The sequence below is a fragment of the Cryptotermes secundus genome, unplaced genomic scaffold (assembly GCF_002891405.2).
Source record: "Cryptotermes secundus unplaced genomic scaffold, Csec_1.0 scaffold991, whole genome shotgun sequence".
Taxonomy (NCBI): Eukaryota; Metazoa; Arthropoda; class Insecta; order Blattodea; family Kalotermitidae; genus Cryptotermes; species Cryptotermes secundus.
The window spans coordinates 324599-344260 of NW_019722444.1; the positions used below are offsets into that span (position 1 = coordinate 324599).

The window sequence follows — 19662 nt, forward strand, 5'->3', positions numbered from 1 at the left end:
GTTTGATGTTACGTACATTATTAACATTACAGAATCCACATATTCCTGCCAGTTTTAATATGTATTTTGTAATCAACAAGTGTGTAACCCCGGTCAAAGTTTGACACTTCTCGGGCCATTATCTCCGTAACCGTTCAACTTTGGACATAGGTGTTTTGGGTTATATCGGCATACTTTAACATAAGGAACACCCTCCCGAAGTTTGGCACATTCCTCCTGGGACACCCTGTATATATATCATATAATATCACATAAAGGTTATGCAGTATATAATTATATTAAGGTGGGCCATTATAGACTAAATGACTTCCAGAATAAATTTAACTTCATTGTGGCAGGCAGGAGTACAAGATTTAATCAGCCATAAGCTTGCTCATGCAACTGGACATAACGGCTTTCATATCATATCAAAGTTCCTGCTGTTTCATTTTGGGTCTACAAGAAGTCTTTCTCACTGAGGGAACAATAAAACAAAACCCCTTTCCACCTGTCACACTTCAGCACATCAGAAATGAACAGATTTTCATTTTTTCTTTTGTCACAGACCTTGACACAAAGGTAGGCTTCACCTGTCTGGTGAGGGAGGATGGACTGAGAAACAAGCAAGCCGAATTTATATAAGAAATTGTGTAATGTCTCTCCCTGGTTCCTCGGGTGAGGTGTTTAAGTTGCTAAAAAGTTTCTGTGAATTTTCACTCCTCAATGGCTGACAATAGTCCCAGCACCTTGTGTACCAGAACTCCTCAGGATGCAATTTTCTTCAGCCTGTTACATTCTCTCTCCTAGGCAGAAATACTTGTCTGAGCAATCTGTTATCAAACGCCAACAACCCTATCCTAATGTGAGCAAGGCAGAAGAGGGACCAAGATTTCACACCCACACAAAACAACAGATCAAACAAACTAGATAAGGAATACTCTCATGTTACTCTTTTGACATCACGGATGAGGCGGCCAGAACTGTCTCAAGATTGTCTGTTTTGGTATTAGTGACTGAAATTTCAGGCTCTGCTATGAGGAAAATAGATCCTCTTGATTAATTTTTGGATCATGTAACATTGTTTTCTAGTTTACTGTTGATAGCTCCTTGTCATGGAAGCATCATTATGATGGACTTATGGTTACATTAAGCAAAGCATGTTATGCTATTGTGTCTCATGAATCATTAAGGATGATTTACTATTCTTATTTTCATGCAGTTATGTCATATGGTATAATCATCTGGGGGAATTCCCCTTATAGTATCAATATATTTAACTACAAAAAAAGGTCATAAGAATTATCACAAATTCCAGAAATAGGGATTCCTGTAGGGAGCTGTTTAAGAAACTAGATATATTACTGTTTTATTCTTAGTATATATATTTTCATTGCTAATTTTTGTACGAGGGGAAGTCAATAATTATCTGCATTGCAGTTGTATTTGTGTTTCTGTTGGGAGCACTGTCGTTTTGCACAGCATTGCCATGCATGGTGTCTACGAATGGATTGAAAAATTAAAAAATGGTCGCACAAGTGTTACGCGTGAGGAAGGAGCCGGACGACCATCCACGGCCACAGATGAGGACAACATTGAGCATGCACAAGACATGGTTCTGTTAGACAGATGAGTGACTACTGATAAAGTGGAAAATCATCTGCAAATTAGTCATGGTTCTGCCTACGAAATCATCCACAAGAGACTTGGGTTTCATAAAGTCTGTGCAAGATGGGTCCCAAAACAACTCACAGTGTTGCATAAACAAACATTCTTGGACATCTGCCAACAACATATGGATCACTGTGGTAACAAATGTGACATCTTCTTAGACAGAATCATCACTGGTGACGAAATATGGATCCACCATTGCGAGCCGGAGAGTAAACGGCAGAGTATGGAATGGAAACATCCACAATCGCCCAGCAAGAAAAAGTTCAAAAGCCAACCATCCATAGGAAAACTGATGCTTACAGTTTTTTGGGACTCACAAGGCCCAGTACTGACCATTATCAGGAGAGAGGCACAACAATAAACAGTACTCCTTACAGTGAGATGCTTACTGACAGGCTAAAGCCTGCAATTCGAAGCAAACGCCGAGGACTACTGTCGAAAGGTGTTGTGCTGTTGCACGACAATGCCCGTCCACATACTGCTCCCCACACTGCTGAAACCCTCCAAAAACTCAAGTTTGATGTAATGGCTCATCCTCCGTATAGTCCTGATATCGCCCCTTCTGACTACCACTTGTTTGGTCCACTCAAAGAGGCATTAAGGGGCCGTTGATTAACCTCGGACAAAGAAGTGAAGGAAGCGGTGCATGCGTGGCTCGCTGCTCAGCCGAAAACCTTCTTTTCTGAGGGCATCAGGAAGCTTGTGCAACGATGGACCAAGTGCGTTGAAAAGCAAGGGGACTATGTTGAAAAATGATGTTAATGTATGTTTTATATTTCTATTGAAATAAAATTTATAGCTACATTGCGGATAATTATTGACTTACCAATGTAATCGATAATATATCCTTATTTAAAACAAATTCAGAGTCATATGATATCAACACCAGAGGTAAAAATAATTTTTACCCTTCACAACCAAGGTTGTCTATCTATGAAAATGGTGTTTATTAGATAGGTAATGTTAAATATAAGATGTTATGTTTAATGTTAAAGTAGGAAGATAAACAGTAAGGTTTATTGTTTGATCTGACCTATGCTTTTTTTCATAGCATGTGTATTTTAGTTCCTTGTCTGTGACTGGTTCTATATCCTCCAGGTGTATTTGTAGCCTTGATTGGATCGATGGAATCTTACAATGGAATAATAATAATATGGAAAGGCAGGATGATTGTGAGTTAGGAGGAAGTGGTCATGGTCTGTTTTACAGGACTTCAACAGCCCCTAGGGAATTTTCCTGTACAGTGGAAAACTGATATTTAGTGCCTGTGGACCAGTTTGGTCTCTTCATTTTAAATGATGGCACACTGAATTATAATGACTGTAATTTTGAACATTCTTGAAAATGTTGAGAATTTTCTTTCTTTGCTTTTGTATTTTATTTATTTATTTTTTGCTTACTCTGTCCTGAACAGAACATTATAGCAAGTGCACATGAAAGATGTCTGACTTCATATGGCCTGTGAAAAATGGAATTTCGCAAATTTTTTATTTTGACTATGTTACCTGTAATTTCAAATGAATGAGAGGATGCAGAAAGTGACAAGTTTTATTGCACTAAAAACCTGATTATTTGTGATTAATGGCAGGAAAGGTTAGAAAGGTAAAAATTTCCCCATGCTTGAACAGGACACCTCGAAGATAAACACAGGACATTTGAACAGAGGTCCCAATCACACTTTCTAGGCGTCAGTGCCAAATGTATACAGGTAAGTGACCATCTTCAAGTTCCAGCTAATTTAGGCCTAACGCTGGGGTAAGAGAGACGCAATGAATAGGAGGCTGGGCTGCGTCTAGAATGGTATGTACACGCTGGTGATGAAATGAATTTCTATGGGAATGTATTTCCAATTTTCCAACATGTAGCCACATTTAATAGTTTAATATGATACTCGAAATTTAGGGAAGTACATCTGTTTTACAAGAACCTCTGTGCTTGTGTACAGTGCGATACTGAGATGTTCATGGATTTTTTTTCATGAACAGTCTCACAAACTCGGATTTGACCTAATTGTGAGCATATAAAAGTCTAACACTTCATAATCCATAGTTGTCAAGGTTAGCAAGTTCATCCAATGGATACCAGGGGCTCTATCCCCCAGGAGGTAAAGCGACAGGAGAGTGAAGCTGACCACTCACTTTTAACTAGTGCTGAGGTGGGTCTATATATCCACTTCCAAATATGTCATCATGGCTTATTGTTAATTAGATAAGCACAGGGACAACTTTAAGTAAGTATAGGTATCCTTGTAACAGGCCATGGAGGCCCATAGGGTTGTGAGATGTTGAGGTTCCCACATTTTGCAGATAATCGGCTCATAAATGGCAGTAAGTTTGTCAGCCTTACGAGCCATCTGCCCTTTACCCCCAAGAATATTCCTGGTACTCATTTCTGTTAGAGGCTGAGTCGACCCCAGGGCCATAATGCAGCTGGAAGGATTAGGTCAACTGAAAAAATCCATGACCTCATTGGGACTTGAACCCGTGACCTTCCAGCTTGTAGCATAGTGCCTCAACCAACTCCACTACTGTGTGACTTTACCTTACATAATACTGAGAGGTAGCTGGTATAATAGCATTGTTCTGAATGTTCATGCCCCAGCAGAGGATAAACCTGATGACGTGAAGCACAGCTTTTACAAAGAGCTAGAACATGTTAGGTGATAAATTCCTTAAATACCATATGGAAATTTTGTTGGGAGATTTAAATGCAAAAGTATGTAGGGAAGACATTTTCAAACCAACAATTGGAAGTGAGAGTTTACATGAAATTAATAATGAGTACTAAACTTTGTCACATCCAAAAATCTGACTGTCAAAAGTATGATGATCGCACATTGTAACATTCATAAATTTACTTGACCATCTACTGATGGAAAGAATTGCGATCAAATTGACCATATTTTGGTATACAGAGACCGCATTCAATGGTACTTGATGGCCGACTGTTCAAGGCAACAAAGTGTGATACTGACCACTACCTGGTGGTGGAAAAAGTTGGGGGGAGACTGGCAGTGAGTAAACAAATAATACACAGATATTGTATGGAGAGGTTCAATTTCAAGAGATTAAACAAGGTAGAGGGTAAAGAGTAGTACTGTGTTGAAATCTCAAATAGGTTCGCAGCTTAGGAAACCTTTAGAGAGAATGTACAAATTTCAGCCAAAGAGAGCCTTGTTTTATACTATAACTTTTGTTTTATATAACTAATTTATTGTATTTTTATGTCAAGTATTTTACATAATTAATAATACTGTATCCAATTTTACTAGTACTGTGGTTCAGTGGTGTATATATGTTAATCATGTATTTGCCTGATGATGGTTATTAATAGCCGAAACATATAGCAGAGCCAAATATAGTTGTGTTGTGACAGTTGTAATAAAGAACTTGTAAACAATTCTGNGGAAACATATAGCAGAGCCAAAACTAGGCACAGGTCTTGATATTAGTTGTGTTGTGACAGTTGTAATAAAGAACTTGTAAACAATTCTGTTGTTTTCTGTGCAGCAAAGGAATAAATAAAGGAATAACCTGAATCATCAACTTGTTCTGCTGTTGCCTGCCATGTCATCTCTCAAACCTCTTTTGCTTCTTTATATATTCAATGAAGTAAATCACAAACTTTGATCATCTCTCATTTTAGCTTCCAATAGCTAAAAAATACTTGTCTAAGAGAGGCACATTTCATGTTATACAATATACATCATATGACAGTAGTGGAAGTTACAAGTGGGCAGGTAATACAGGAAATAAATTCATCAGTCTCATAAGATACTTGCTGTATATCTTGTATGTCATACATCATCTGTCTTATTATCTTGGTGGGCAACTTGCCTGATGTTACCTATATTACACTCCAGCAGTAAGTAAAGCAAATGACTATTTTACCTGTGATTGGCTTCCATGGCTTTGTGGGTTCAGGAGGACGCCTGCTGGACATCCATGGGGTGGTTGGATGTGGCTGAGGAAAGGCCCCTGCACCAGCATTTGGTTGATTTCCAAAACATGTCCCTAGAGTAAATACACTTTATGATGCCTTCACATTATATGCAAGAAAGTAGTTTCATAGATCACACTTCAGCCCACTTCAAACATGATTTATTCTGTTTGTGAAGTTACAGTTGTTTGTTCTTTGGCCTCCAGGTGTCTGATCATCCTGGCTTATGCCTGCCTGGCAAGGTTTATAGATGAATTTATACTTTGCTTTTAATGATAAGATAACAGAGGAAATCAAAACAACAGACTACTATTTAACATTGTTTCTACACTGCACCTTAAAAAAAGTACCGACTTCATTAGAGAATAGGAAAGGGAGAAACCCAAACTGAATCCAGTCAGTCCTAACTATGAGAACTTACACACAGAACGCCAGCATGTTGGCTCTAGATCAATAATATATAACATTTCTATAACTAAATGACGTTTAATATGACTGTCTATTAATCAAGTTGGGAAAATATATATGCCACTAAACCTACAATAAAGTTTAAAGATTGTGTCCTTTATTGTAAATCTTACAAGGAGTTTGATACTACCAACCATGAAGATTCCCTTCTTACTCTCCGCTATTCAAAAAGTCTGCAACATGAAAGTAACAGGACATGGAGTTCAAAAGTTAATCAGCAACAAGTTAAGTTGATATACCTAGCCACTCATTCACAGAGGACAAGTGCTTCATCTCCTGATGTACCATCTTTGTAATTCTAAAAGAACAGGTAACAAGTGGGAAAATGTTTAAAAAAGGCATTATGTCACCACTGGTATTATTCACTTAAGTGACTTCTGAATGCAAGTAAAGTTGTTTCCAGTCCTAGATGTTGAAACCCCTAAGCATTAACTGATGAGAGGCTGAGTATGTCCTCATTTTATCCCCATACTTGCATTTCAATAATTTTCAAATTATGTTCATTTCTTATAGACCAGCAGGAAATCATGTCTGCATAAAGCAAATGATTGGACTTCTATTTCAATTATCTCAAGGACCAGTAATGATGCTAACACTTTATTTAACCATTTCCAGTCTAATGTTTTTGGTGTATTTTAAATGAGTTTGCATGTAATTTGGTACGTCACCATTCTGTGTAAGACATACAGTCAACTCTGGATTATCTGGGGGCGGATTAACCGGGGCTACTGAGGCTTTTTTGAGGCTTATATGTTGTTTAATATTCATTCACTTCTGTTTCACATGGCGAGTTATAACACTATTTTCACACTAGTGTGAACTGAGCTCTGCATTCTTTGGTCCTGTTATGCTAACACAATGTTCTAGGGTAAGGGTGAAAGAATGCAAGGATTTGTGGAAAGTTTCAAGGACAGATACATCACCCCAGTTAGTATCTTTGTATCGATCTTCAAGTGCGTTAGCAAAATGTCAGGGTGTAAAAGGAAGCGTGTTGTGTTAAGTATTCAACAGAAAAAGGAAAATGCCGCGAAAAAGTAAACGATAATATTAAATTTTTTTTAAGTGTTAATATTCATAAAAAGTGCTGGATGTTGTTGAAGACTGTGATTGAAATAACTAATTCATACTTCAGTGTAATGTAAAAAAAGTATTAAATAGGCCATGAGATGACATAAAAATGAGGTTGAATAAATTTAAATATAGGTAGGCCTATAGTATTATGAAGGTACAGTATTACAGTACTACTTTTAATAAAATTTGTCTTAACCAGGTTTTCGATTAATCGTGATTTCCATCCCCACCATTATCCCGGATAATCGAGAGTTGACTGTAGTTACCAATTTGTAGCACTGCCACGCATTTTATATTAAGATTTACTTACACTGCACTTAAGAATTTAATTGTGGAATCATTATTAGTCACATGATTTGATATGGCATTTATAACATATGTAACACAGGTAACTGCTAATCTGATACATGGAAATCTGATTCCATTAAGTTGATGATGATCAGCTCCACAACCTCATTTCACCCATAGAATTCTGTTCCAGCAAGCTACCCATCTGTCAGACACATTTTTTTCCTTATTGAAGCATCAATGCTCCCTATGGTCTTATAAGCCCCCAAATCCACATATTTAAAACTGTTATCTCAAGGCAATATATGAATCATTTGTGTCTGCATGAGTTTAATAGAACTGTAATCACAGTGACAATGCGGTAGTCTGTGACCGTAACTTCTTGTGATGTCAGCCTCTTCATAATTTTTATTATATGGCTTTCATGTTCTCTTCAACTGCAACAATTCAGCATGGGTCTGTGTTTGCTGTGCAGCCAATATACATCAGCCTTTCTGCTTATAATTGGAGGTTCCTCCAACACAGAGCAGAATGAAGGCTGGCATAATATGCAACTATGATATACCCTAGGGCAAAGTTATGGCAGGAATTGTTCTGAAAACCACTTCTCGAATAGCATGGTAATTATTTTCAAGTAGTAATCAGCATTATTTTTTTATTTTTATTGAAAAATTAATATATTGCCAGAACAGATCCTCCATCAGCTAATCCAGCATGGCATATTACGAACTTACACCTTTACCTGTGGGGATTTGTGGGCCACCTGACATATTATTCACCTTCCAGTAACTTCTGTGAGTGTGGAATTGATTTACCCACATTTATCTAAATACAACATATTTGCAACCCTTGCTTGTCTAATTTCACACACTTCCCCCACAGCTGCAACGTCACTGAATTCCATTAGCAACGGTCAGCTGCCATTGATTTCACAACCAACAGTATTGATCCCTCACTATCTTCCAGTCCACCAGCTTCATTCATTTTAATGGCCAACTTCTTAGCAGAAGGAAATTCTCCCCTTTCACAAGAAGCGAAAAATTTGCACTATGAAACACTTCTGTTAAAGTCAACCATATCGACCACTTATTCATTTTTTGCCAGTTTCTATCCAATGATTCAAAATGCACATATATTCTTGCATTAAGTAAAGGCTCTCCTTTGTTCACACTGCATTAAAGTCTTCAATCCATCATCAAAAGCACTGTCTCTATGTTCCTAACAGCTGGCAACACTGTGAACCAGGCAAAATCTTCTGTTTCCCACTTGAAATGGCCAAACATGTTAAGAACTGAATCTCTGGCTTGCTTATGTAAGATCCAGAACTTTTTGCTAGCATTCCATTTTTAAATTCACAATAAAATGTGATTAAAAATAAACACTCCACTAACAACTTCAAACAAACACATTAATTTCATGAATATAATTCCAGCTGCTACGGTAAGTTTCAGGAGTGCACCCCTATAGTAACTGAAGCTTATTGCCTCAGAGTGAGCACACGATAATTCTTTGCCACTGTACATACAAGGTGACCCATCAAGTTATTTCTAGGCTCACATAAGTCCACTACAAATTCATTTCGTGAAAATTCTTTAGTAAAAAAAAATCCATCTTGCAGATGGTCTATTTCAAACAGACTCATACTGATACATCATAAAAATTTTCACTGTAAAACATAAAGTGCTTAAAAAATCCCATGGAAGCTGGGAGATAGTAAGAGTAAGTACATATGAAGGCAAATATCATAGCACAGCTAAGTCCTGAGGCTGTCTCACACCTGAGCCAGTACAATTAAATGTCGTGTCAAGTGTAACTTGGCACTGGACCATAGAAGACCAAATCTCGTGCAAACGTGTTCTTCTGCTGAACAACATTTAGCATTTATTAAGTTGATATTTAAATCTATAAAACTTATTAAAATGTTCATATTCTAACATCAATCTTGTTCCAATCTACTGTCAAGTTCAAGTGATAAGGGGTTCATCCACAAGAAGGCAGATCTTAAAAAATATAAATACATTTCTGAGAACATTTCACAAAATCAAAAGCAGTTATCTGAGTAAGGTGACTTTATGGGATGTCAGAGGTTGCATGGTCTCAGTGACCAAGCCTAAAATTATTTTAATCCATGTTCTGGCATGATGAGGGAGAGTTGCAGAAGTAGGAGCATCTTGGCATGACCTAATTTGTGATCTTATGGAGAAACTGAAGTAAAAGATGAAAACAGTAATTAGAATAACTGCACTTTGGTGTTGAACTTCCTGATCTCTGTAATCATGTCTCTTCATTTATCAGTGGTTCATGTTGCCCTCTTCAGTGAATTAAAGTGCCTCAGTCAGTATTTTTGAAAATATTCTGTAAGCTCCCAACTAAATAAAACATGTAATAAAACATTATTATTTTATACTGAGATCAAAATTCATAACTACTGGTTTCTATGAAGTATTGTTTAGAGTAAATGATCAAACAAACCATTACCACTTTCAGCATAAAAATCAACATGACTTAGGAGCAAACCACACGACATTCAAGATGCAGAAATCAGTGGGGTGATTATGGAATTCAGTTTTCACAGACTTTAGGGCTATGACCAATATGGTGTCTCATAACAAAATACGTACACTGACAGCTACTGTATTCAGCATGATTCATGCCATCGACTGGAACGAAAAAGAGTGGAATAACTTATTACTAAAAAAAACCACTCTAAGGAAAGATACAGGATTCAGGAACACAAAATAACACAGCCTTGAAATGAATGACATCCTTGTGTTCAGAAAAGTTCTACATCCAAAATTTCAAGAGTATTATCCTTTCAGAATTAAATAAACAACATGTCTTGTGGTCACCCCTGCAGTAAATATTTAATTAAATCAGCATTTGCCTGCTTAATTCACAATTTTAATTTATAGTTTCTTAATGGTTTAACGATATTTATTCACACTCTGCCATTTTAACCAATTTAAGAATTTGTGAGATGTTGTAAAACAAACTGGTCTGCTGAGATATTTCATTATAGAACATGCACTTTCAGTAACTCCTCCATTTCAAACTCACTCACTCCATGTGCAGAGTTCTTCCTGATAGGCAGTAGTCACTCAGCCAGTGAACAAATTCCCCATATTTCGCTGAACCTGAAGGTTCATTGTCATGTTTGCCAGATACCACTGTGACGATTTACAACTTTTAAAACTGAAAGCACCTCATATTGTCATGTTTGCCTTTTCACACAGTGTATTTTTAAGTGATTTACTACCATGATGAAGGATTACTGATGCTGCATCACCTACCCAGCCCAATTTAAAAGATGATAACTGATTATTATACTATTTAACACACTATTTCAAATGCAAATTATGAAGTGTTGAATGAACTCAGATGGGAAAAAATCATAAAGTGTGAGTAGGTAAAGATTTTGACAGAGGTAATCTTAACCTATTTTCAAGTCACAATCCCAGCATTCAGCTACAGGGACTAGAAATCAACAACAAATCTCAGTAAAGACAGCCACTAACATAAAGTAAAGTAACTGAGATCAAAACCATGTACCTATTGTGTGCAAGTCTATGAAGTGCTACCAATACATAAACATGCTCAGTAATAGTGACAAACAGTTTTCTTTGCAATTTATTTAACAATGGTGTCAGTAACTCAGACAGCGTAGTGGCACAATACAGAAAATAATGAACTGGAAAGATATGGAAGTGGTAAAAGGTAAGGTCACCCCTACAATTAATTAAGCAACATACCATGGAGACGTATGGGGCAGCGGAAGTACAGCTCCATCATTCTTGACCTTGTCACCAGATGGAGGTAAGTAATAGCTTCACATCCCAGCCACTTTACCTCCAGGGAAAGAGCACCCAGTATCCACTGGATAGGCTGGTAGGTGGGCCCATCACTGGTCTGGATGTTGTGGAGTAGAAATATATATCTTGGCCCCACTGAGAATCGAACCCTAACCATCCAGCCCATAGCCTATCACTATACTGACTGAGCTACCTTGGTCCCTCAATTTTGAGGTGGTAGTGACCAAATTTAAGGTACTATATGGTTATTTATCTGGAGGGACTGAGGAAACTCATAACCCCAGCCAAAATTCAAATTAAGTAACTTCTGAACACAGGTCACAAGCATTACTCATATGAAAACTTGCCTGGTATTGATATGTAAAGGGTGAATATGATGGGATGAAAATCAGATTCCTCTAACACAAGTTCTGTTTCCTAACCAAAATATCATCACTGCACAAGACAGCAATTACAGTCATGACATGTTAGATCCTTAGGAATTACTTCTTGACTACAGATACATACCTTTCCTTGTGAGCTTCATGCCATAGTGCATTGGGTCTATGTTCCTCTGACAGTGGTCCCCTGCTTCTTTGATGTATATCTCATTGTTAGATATAATTGAGCCCACAAAGCACTCATATGTGCCAACATCACGACGGTGTGTGTATGTGTACATAAGTCCATCTTCCTCCCACTGCCCAAGACATCGATACTCCCGTTCTGTAACATCAGTGTCAAACATTCTTATAAAGCTAACACACATTAGAGGAACACAGAACCAACTCAATATTTAAACTTGGGCAGCCCTGCTATGGCAGATAATTTAGTCCATATCAGAGGATCACATTATAACAAACTCCCACAGTTGATGGGGGTTACCAGAATGAATCCACATTTTACAAACTTCTGCAATAGAGCAGGGCCCCATTTTTCAAGAATAACATAACTATAAGATGACACGTAAACTTAATGATGAACATCCAGTTCATCCTACGAAAGAGTTTCCCTTGAGTTACCTGTACTTTAATATTAAATTACATATTAGCACCTAAATTACTATTTTAAATCCAATTTATACATGCATAAAATTATGTTGGGACAATCAAGCAAGTCAATACTGGTGCAATTCACGTCTGAAGTTAATAGCTAAGTTAGAAGTTGTGGACAGGTGATTTCCTTGAGATATGCTGGATCATGGTTGAAATTTTCAGTGCATGAAAACTGGAAACATGTACAAATTAAACACAGGAAAAGTACCCTATATGAGATTCAAGTACAATATTATATTTTTCATTCACACACTTCCAACACTTTTTATAAAACTGTGTTCACTTACATAGGATTTGGTCCAAAATAAAACTGTACTGACAAAATGTTTGGAAAATAACTTTATGACATCTAGAAAACTATTCACTCTCACATAATGTGCCTAACAACACTTCATCAATAACAGTGATTTTGTAGTTGACTGCACTACCGAATGTACAATGGATGACTGTAACTGGTGAAGTGAAAGAGACATGCAAGAAATGAAGGTATTGTACTGCACAACCATTTCTTGTAGAGACTGAGAAAAACACATACAATGAGAGACTGGGCCTCTAGACATGTGAGGACTTCAATCCAGGCTTCCTGATTGGGTGCACTCCATTATGATACAATATGAACATTTACATGCACTTAATGCATTATATTAAAATTTAGGAATAAAAGAGAAGAGGAACACAGGATTGGGAGCTAAACCCAAGTTCTGCACTGGACTGTAACAGTTATCTCATGGATACTGTGGAAAGCATGATGAAACCTTAATAAAAAGATTATGGCTAATAACAAGAACTTCATTATAATGAGAAATAAAATATCCACACTGTCATTTTTTTATGGAATTATATAAAGAACTCGCATATGAGGGCATTTTGCAGTGCTTCCGTTATAACAAGATACCTCTAGGCAGCCACGACTCCTTACATGCAAATTTTTGCAGACTTAATTGTAGGTTTTCCCTGCAACCTATTTGCAGCTGACAATCTGTAAAGACACCATGAAACCATATTTTGCACCTCCCCCTTGTTTGGGAGGGGAAAGTCTGCATTACATAGTTTGAGAAATGTATGTCTGAATAGGGAATTTACATGACCCTGAGGCAGAAGTGCTTTGGATGCATGAAAGAGCTATTCTGTGATCAAAATAGAAATTGACTGACCAACGGGAGTGCAAGAGGTTATTGAATTGAATTTATTTACATTCTATAAATCCTAAGTAGGTTAGTACCTTTGGATACAGAACAAGTCAAAAGGTTACATACATAAGTACAGGCAATTTTAGCTTAAAAATTAATATAACTTAATTTTACATCATTCTCTATTTACATTGAAGTATTCATCTAAAGAGTAGAAGGAATGAGCATGTAGATAATTCTTTAACTCTGATTTAAACTTTTTAGTATCATTGCCCAAGTTTTTAATACTTTGTGGCAGATTGTTGAACACTTTTATGCCAGTAAAGGAGACTCCTTTTTGATATACTGATAAAGTTGATGAGGGTAGGTGGAAGTTATATTTTTGTCTAGTATTCATGAAAGCATGAGAAAAATTTTCTTGGTTCAGGTGCCAAAAAAGATGCCAAGAAGATTCAATTATTCTTCATTACTTTCATGTATTCATGATAACCACTTCAAACAACTTAGGTAATGTTCATATAATATAATAGTTCTGGCACATTACATCTGTCATTACCTGTAAACAGCATAAACTATAATTTGTTTGTCAAAGAGACCAAAAGACATAAAAGAAAAACCTATGGGGCATAAAACGTGAGATTCAATTTTATCTACAACTTTTGTTTGGACAGTTTTGACACACTTTAGTGAAACTTCTTAATATTAAATTTCATGAAATTCCACTTGGTGGTTCTCTACTTGTTACATGCACACAGACGGATGGACAAACAGATATGATGAAGCTAATCCACATGTTAGGGAAACTTTCAATTGTGAAGACACCAAAAAGAATAAACACTGACATATCTGCATATTCTAAAGATCAGTGCCATGCAGCAATACAAGCAATTAGAAGCTGGGATTGAGGATTATGTATTTTAATCATATCTGGATATTATGAGTAATTGTCATAACATTTATATTAATTTCATAAACTTTTGTTATACAGGGGTTGCAGTATTTTAATCTATGTTGGACATGAGGTTCTCATAGCAGTGACTATGAAAGTACCATCATTTGGAAAGTGATGTCATGTAGTGTGGCCTGAGTTCACCACAGTTTCAGAGAAATGTACTGCCTATATCTTAAGAGTCTATGCATAAGTTATGCATGATTCCTTCCTGTTTCTTTCTTCTGGCTTGACTTATTCTTTGAGCCTAAGATGGAAACAATACTTTCCTTTGAAATGTCAGTGCACTTCTACCAGACTACGCAGTGCCACATCCCAGAAGCCAGCACTCTTTATATTTTGCATTAAACAACTACCTGACTTCAAGGTGTCCTACACAAAAACAGGGTTTACCTAAAATATTGTTATAAATTCTAAACAAAATGACAAAGAAAATCTGAATATATAAATGGACAAATATGTATCCTCACACAGTAAGATATTTTATACTGTACATATAACACATTTTGTATGTGAAACTTCAATGCTTTGCCACCATATGTGGGTTGTCCTTTCACTGAATTATAATCTGTAAAAACTGAATTCTCTCAAGCACAGAAATACTTTCATTGATGGGCAATGCTTACAGCAAATCTCAGATTGCAGTGAATGGAGTTCGTTGTGCTGAGCTATGATCATTTCTCCACCTTAACTGTAAATAATTCTTTCTCTGCCTCATAGAAATTCTGCCAATGTTCCTCCTGCATGTTACTTCATAACCAAAATCCATATATTCTTGCACCCACATGAAGAAGTTCTTTCCGTATTCTTTGTTTATACTAAATCCCATATCTGGCAGATAAAGGGTCATGATAAATTAATACACACATATGAAGAAATAATTTTGCAGGTTCATGGCCAGAAGATAGAAAAAATTGCCCTAATTGCAGAGCTATGCTTATTGTTCTCTGTTATTTTGAGCAACAAGGTGGCACAACTAGTTCTGTGAGACTGAATTTGCATACCTAAACAGAGAATGACTGAGTGATCAGAAATTAAAACATTTCATTCATATTTACCTGTGCAAAAATGTGACCACAATTAATAAACCTATCAATATTGTCAGATGTATTACTACTATGTTAGTGTGTTGCTCTTACATGGGAAACCAGACAGGTTTTGAAATTGACTGGGGATTTGAAGGATGCAAGATATAGCTGGGAGCAGGGAAGGGTAGAAACCAAATACTGATATGAGGTTTGAATAAATGCCTCTCAGTTACTGACTGAAAGTGGTATTGTAGGGAATGAAACCGCAGATCAACTGGCAAGAACAGGATCTGAACAGCCATTCACAGGACCTGAACCAGCTTGTGGCATCTCAATGGGAGTTGCCAAGAAAGCGATCCGGGACTGGGCTAACATAAATCACAAAAAAAACACTGGTATTCCATAACTGGACTCAAACAGGCAAAAGGATTTATATCAGGACCNCAACTGGACTCAAAGGATTTATATCAGGACCCTCTGCCAAAATAACGAGGGACCTGTTAAAATTAAACAGAGATCGACTCAGATGGGTGGTAGGATTACTTATTGGACACCGCCACCTAAAAGGGCACCTTTCCAAACTGGGACTGACAGAGGACCCAACTTGTGAGAGGTGCCTACAAGAAGATGAATCAGCCACACACATCTTATGTGTGTGATTGTGAGGCTATAGCTTATTTAAGATATCACCACCTGGATCAATTCTTCATGGAATCAAGTGACTTTCATGATGCCCCCATAAACAAAGTCCTACATTTCATTCGAAGTGGTAGGGCCAGTTTTATGGCTCACCCCTCATACTCATACTGACTGAAAGACATGGACAAGATTAGTATCAATGTATGTTCACAATGTGTGTATGCTGAAGAGATTCAGAATGGAAGAATTCACACTGGCAACAATGATAAGCAAGTGGAAGAAAGTACACACCAATTAAATGAGATGTCTTGCTCTAATATTTCAAACACAGATGTAAGCTACCTATTTAAAAGTACTCAGGAGCTAAAAAAACACTATTGTGCATGCCTTCTTTGCATTCATGAGGTAAGTTACCCTTGGGCTTAAATAATCAAGCACTGTGCCATAGCTCCACAATTTTCAACCTCAACATTAGGTGAAGTCAGTGGCCAGCTTCATGCCCCTGCCACTTTACCCCAGGGAAACAGCCCTTGGTACCTATTGTATAGAAGGCTGTGTATGCACCAGAACTGCCTGGACATTACAGACAACAGAAAAATCTCTTTCCCATATTTAGTTCAAAACTTGAATGGTAGACCAATTATTCTGGCTGAGATATCACATTGTCATAATCAGTCCCTCCATAAAAATGCAGTCAGTATGTTAAACAGGTCATGATCACTTCCTCTCATTTCCTTTCTAGTTCATTTTTAAACATTTTGTTATTTTTCCACTTGATGCCAAAGAACTTCTGTATTTGGCACAACATAAATTAAGAAGCTATAACATTATACAGCAAAGGCAGTACATGCTGGAAGAACGGTGTACAGACATGACCCTATGTAAGCCTGGCATACTCTAAATTTGCTACTTACTTATAACCTTAAATATAGTCACTTTTCTAGTACCACTTCCACTAGCATTAACTAAAATCTTGGAATTCCTTAATCTAGTTACATGAAGCATTTAAATATACATGAGGACCTGTATGTTGCAATTAGTCACATTAATCCATACAAAGACTACAGTTAAGAAAAGAAGAGTGCCAACATTTTAAAGGAATGCAACAGGCAAAAGGAGAACAAATGATAAGCTAGGGTACTTGGGTTGATGGAAATGTATAAAGTCAAGGAAATGGAGAGCATCCTTAGAGATATGACTGGTAATGTTAACAGGGATAAGTTAAGCCAATGTGGCATGCTATGCTACAAGCTGGAATGTCACGAGTTCGATTCCTGGTTTGGTCATTGATTTTTTTTCAATTTACCTAATCTTTCCAGCCACAGTGTTGACTTAGCCTATAACAGAAATGCGTATTAGGAATATTCCGGGGGGGTAAAGGGTGACCAGCATGTAAGGCTGACAACCTTACCAACATCTGTGAGCCAATTGTCTAGAAGATGTGGGAGCCTCAACCTCTCACAACCCTATGGGCCTTCATGACCTGTTACAGTGACTGCTTTACCTTTACCTTCTACATGTTACTTATAAACAATAACTTGTCCCTCAAGCTCTTGACCCCTCTGACAATCACCAAGGCCCCAACAATCAATATTGTGATGTAGTGATCAAGACCCCTAATTCATCTTTAAGGATCCCAGTTCAAACCTGAACTAGGACAGCCAAGAGACCTTTTTTGGGGTTACTTGGCCCCATTAGTCAAATGTCAGGATAGTATTTCAAAATAAGCTGTAGCTAAGTGAGATCTGAGGTTCTCATGGCAGTGACTGTGTAGAATACTATCTTCTTGGATGTGATGCTGATGTTTTTTTAAAAAGTTTACAGACATTTGGGGCAAATGGACTGCCTCTATCTCCACAGCCAAACATTAGGCTGAGAAAGCAAGCAAGCAAACATAATTCTTACCGCTTGATTGGCTTACTCCTCGCCCCTGAAGGAGGTAGTGTGTTCCTACATGATGTAAAATCTCAGAAAATAGAGTTCTTCAAGTAACAGCTAATTTTCCACATCCTTCCCTATTTATAATCCATAGTCATCCTACCAAATCTTATTTAGATAAATTACCTACCCCTTGCAGTTGCCAGAGCATTGCTAAGAGAAGTAGCAGAGTAAGTCACTGGACTTCACATATCTGTCATTCTACTTTTATTTACTCTTGAATCCCATCCCAATTATTAAGTTATCCTTTTTCCTTTGTCTAATGTAATTTATAGACATTCAGAATATATTCCTTAAACTTGATTCTTTGCATCCTGTTGTGTGTATAGAATTAAGGTATGGATATCTGTATGTACAATCAACAATTTAATATAGAGTTTATAATATTAACAAAATGATAAGATTGTCATGTGTATGATTGTGACTATAGACGGGGTTGGATTGGTAACCTGATTTACTGAACACTTATATATCATAACAACATGTAACTATAGCACTAATGCTAATTCACACACTCTGCAGATCACTACAGCACATATGAAGTCAGCTCAGTCTGCTGTAGTTTCACTGGTTGTCACCTGGTAACAGCTTCCAATGGCGTAGCTTCCTCAAGTTCCATGTTAGCATCCTTACTGGCTGGTAGCTGTCTCACAACTACCTCCTACTCTTCTAACTGCCATCTCAAGACTCTCGCATGATCGCAGCTGCTCCTCGTTACATAGCCTCAGTATGGACCACATAAAAACACATCTCCCAACAGTTCTTATACTGTTGTGTCATGTAGCTATCACAGAGACTGCATAGAGAACACAGTTTCCCAGTTACTCCATTGTTCCATGTGTGTCCGTTGCGGTCATTAGCCAGCAACGGCCGTTGTTTACAGAGCCACTACCTAGCAACGGCGGTTGTACAGGTGCTTCTTTTGTGGTCATTGCCTAGCAACAGGTCTCCATGCCACAATATTACCTTCTTTCTTTCTTTTCTTTCTTTCTTTCTTTCTCTCTCCCTCAAAGATTTTTCAATCTGCTGATCATTGTTGGGGGTTTTATGAACAGATACATAGTTAACGAAGTGCAACTAAAATGGATCCATTTTCACAGTTAAAGTGTGCCTTTTAAAAATATCCATTTATTAAATATTAGTACATAAAAAGTCCATTAACAAGGTTGGGGTCATCACTGAGTATCCAAACCTTAGGTACTTCTCGATATATGTTACTGTAGTATATTAATCTTCTAACTTTTGGAGCTTGAGCAGCGTACCTACACTTCATTACATTTGGGTGTATGTTACATTATAGTGATTTGAAGGGCTTGGGCATGACAGCATCAGGCAATAGCCAGTCTGCAGCAACTGTCTTGTGGAGTATTATCTCATGGGTGTGGGTTAGATTTGGCATTGTTAGGCTTACAGGGTTAATGATATGAGTGCTCAGTTGACTGCAGTGCAGATTTTCATCACAATGTAGTGTTTTCTATTGTTACTGGTTATGCTGTAGGCTAGTTGAACTGTGTGACTGCTAACACCTTTCAACTGATACTGACAAATTATTTTTAACAATTAGCTTTATGGAGCTGAGTCCTTCTTGAGAAGTGCCTCCACTGGTCCCTATCCTCAGCCTCATCAATCCAGTCCAGTCCAACCCACCTTATCTATGATCCATTTTAATATTACCTACCCACCTACATCTTGGTCTTCCTAGTGGTATCTTTCCTTCTG

General features: G+C 37.3%; 1 protein-coding gene across 1 annotated transcript in view; it reads right to left on the bottom strand.

The window, feature by feature from the left end:
* Positions 1–19662, bottom strand: part of LOC111861520 — a 70325-nt gene that overhangs the window by 7429 nt on the left and 43234 nt on the right. The window contains exons 9-10 of the mRNA XM_033750356.1: positions 11733–11930; positions 5541–5663 (exon numbers count right to left, since the gene is read on the bottom strand). Coding sequence (XP_033606247.1) covers positions 5541–5663; positions 11733–11930 — 321 coding nt within the window. The remainder of the gene's footprint in view (positions 1–5540; positions 5664–11732; positions 11931–19662) is intronic.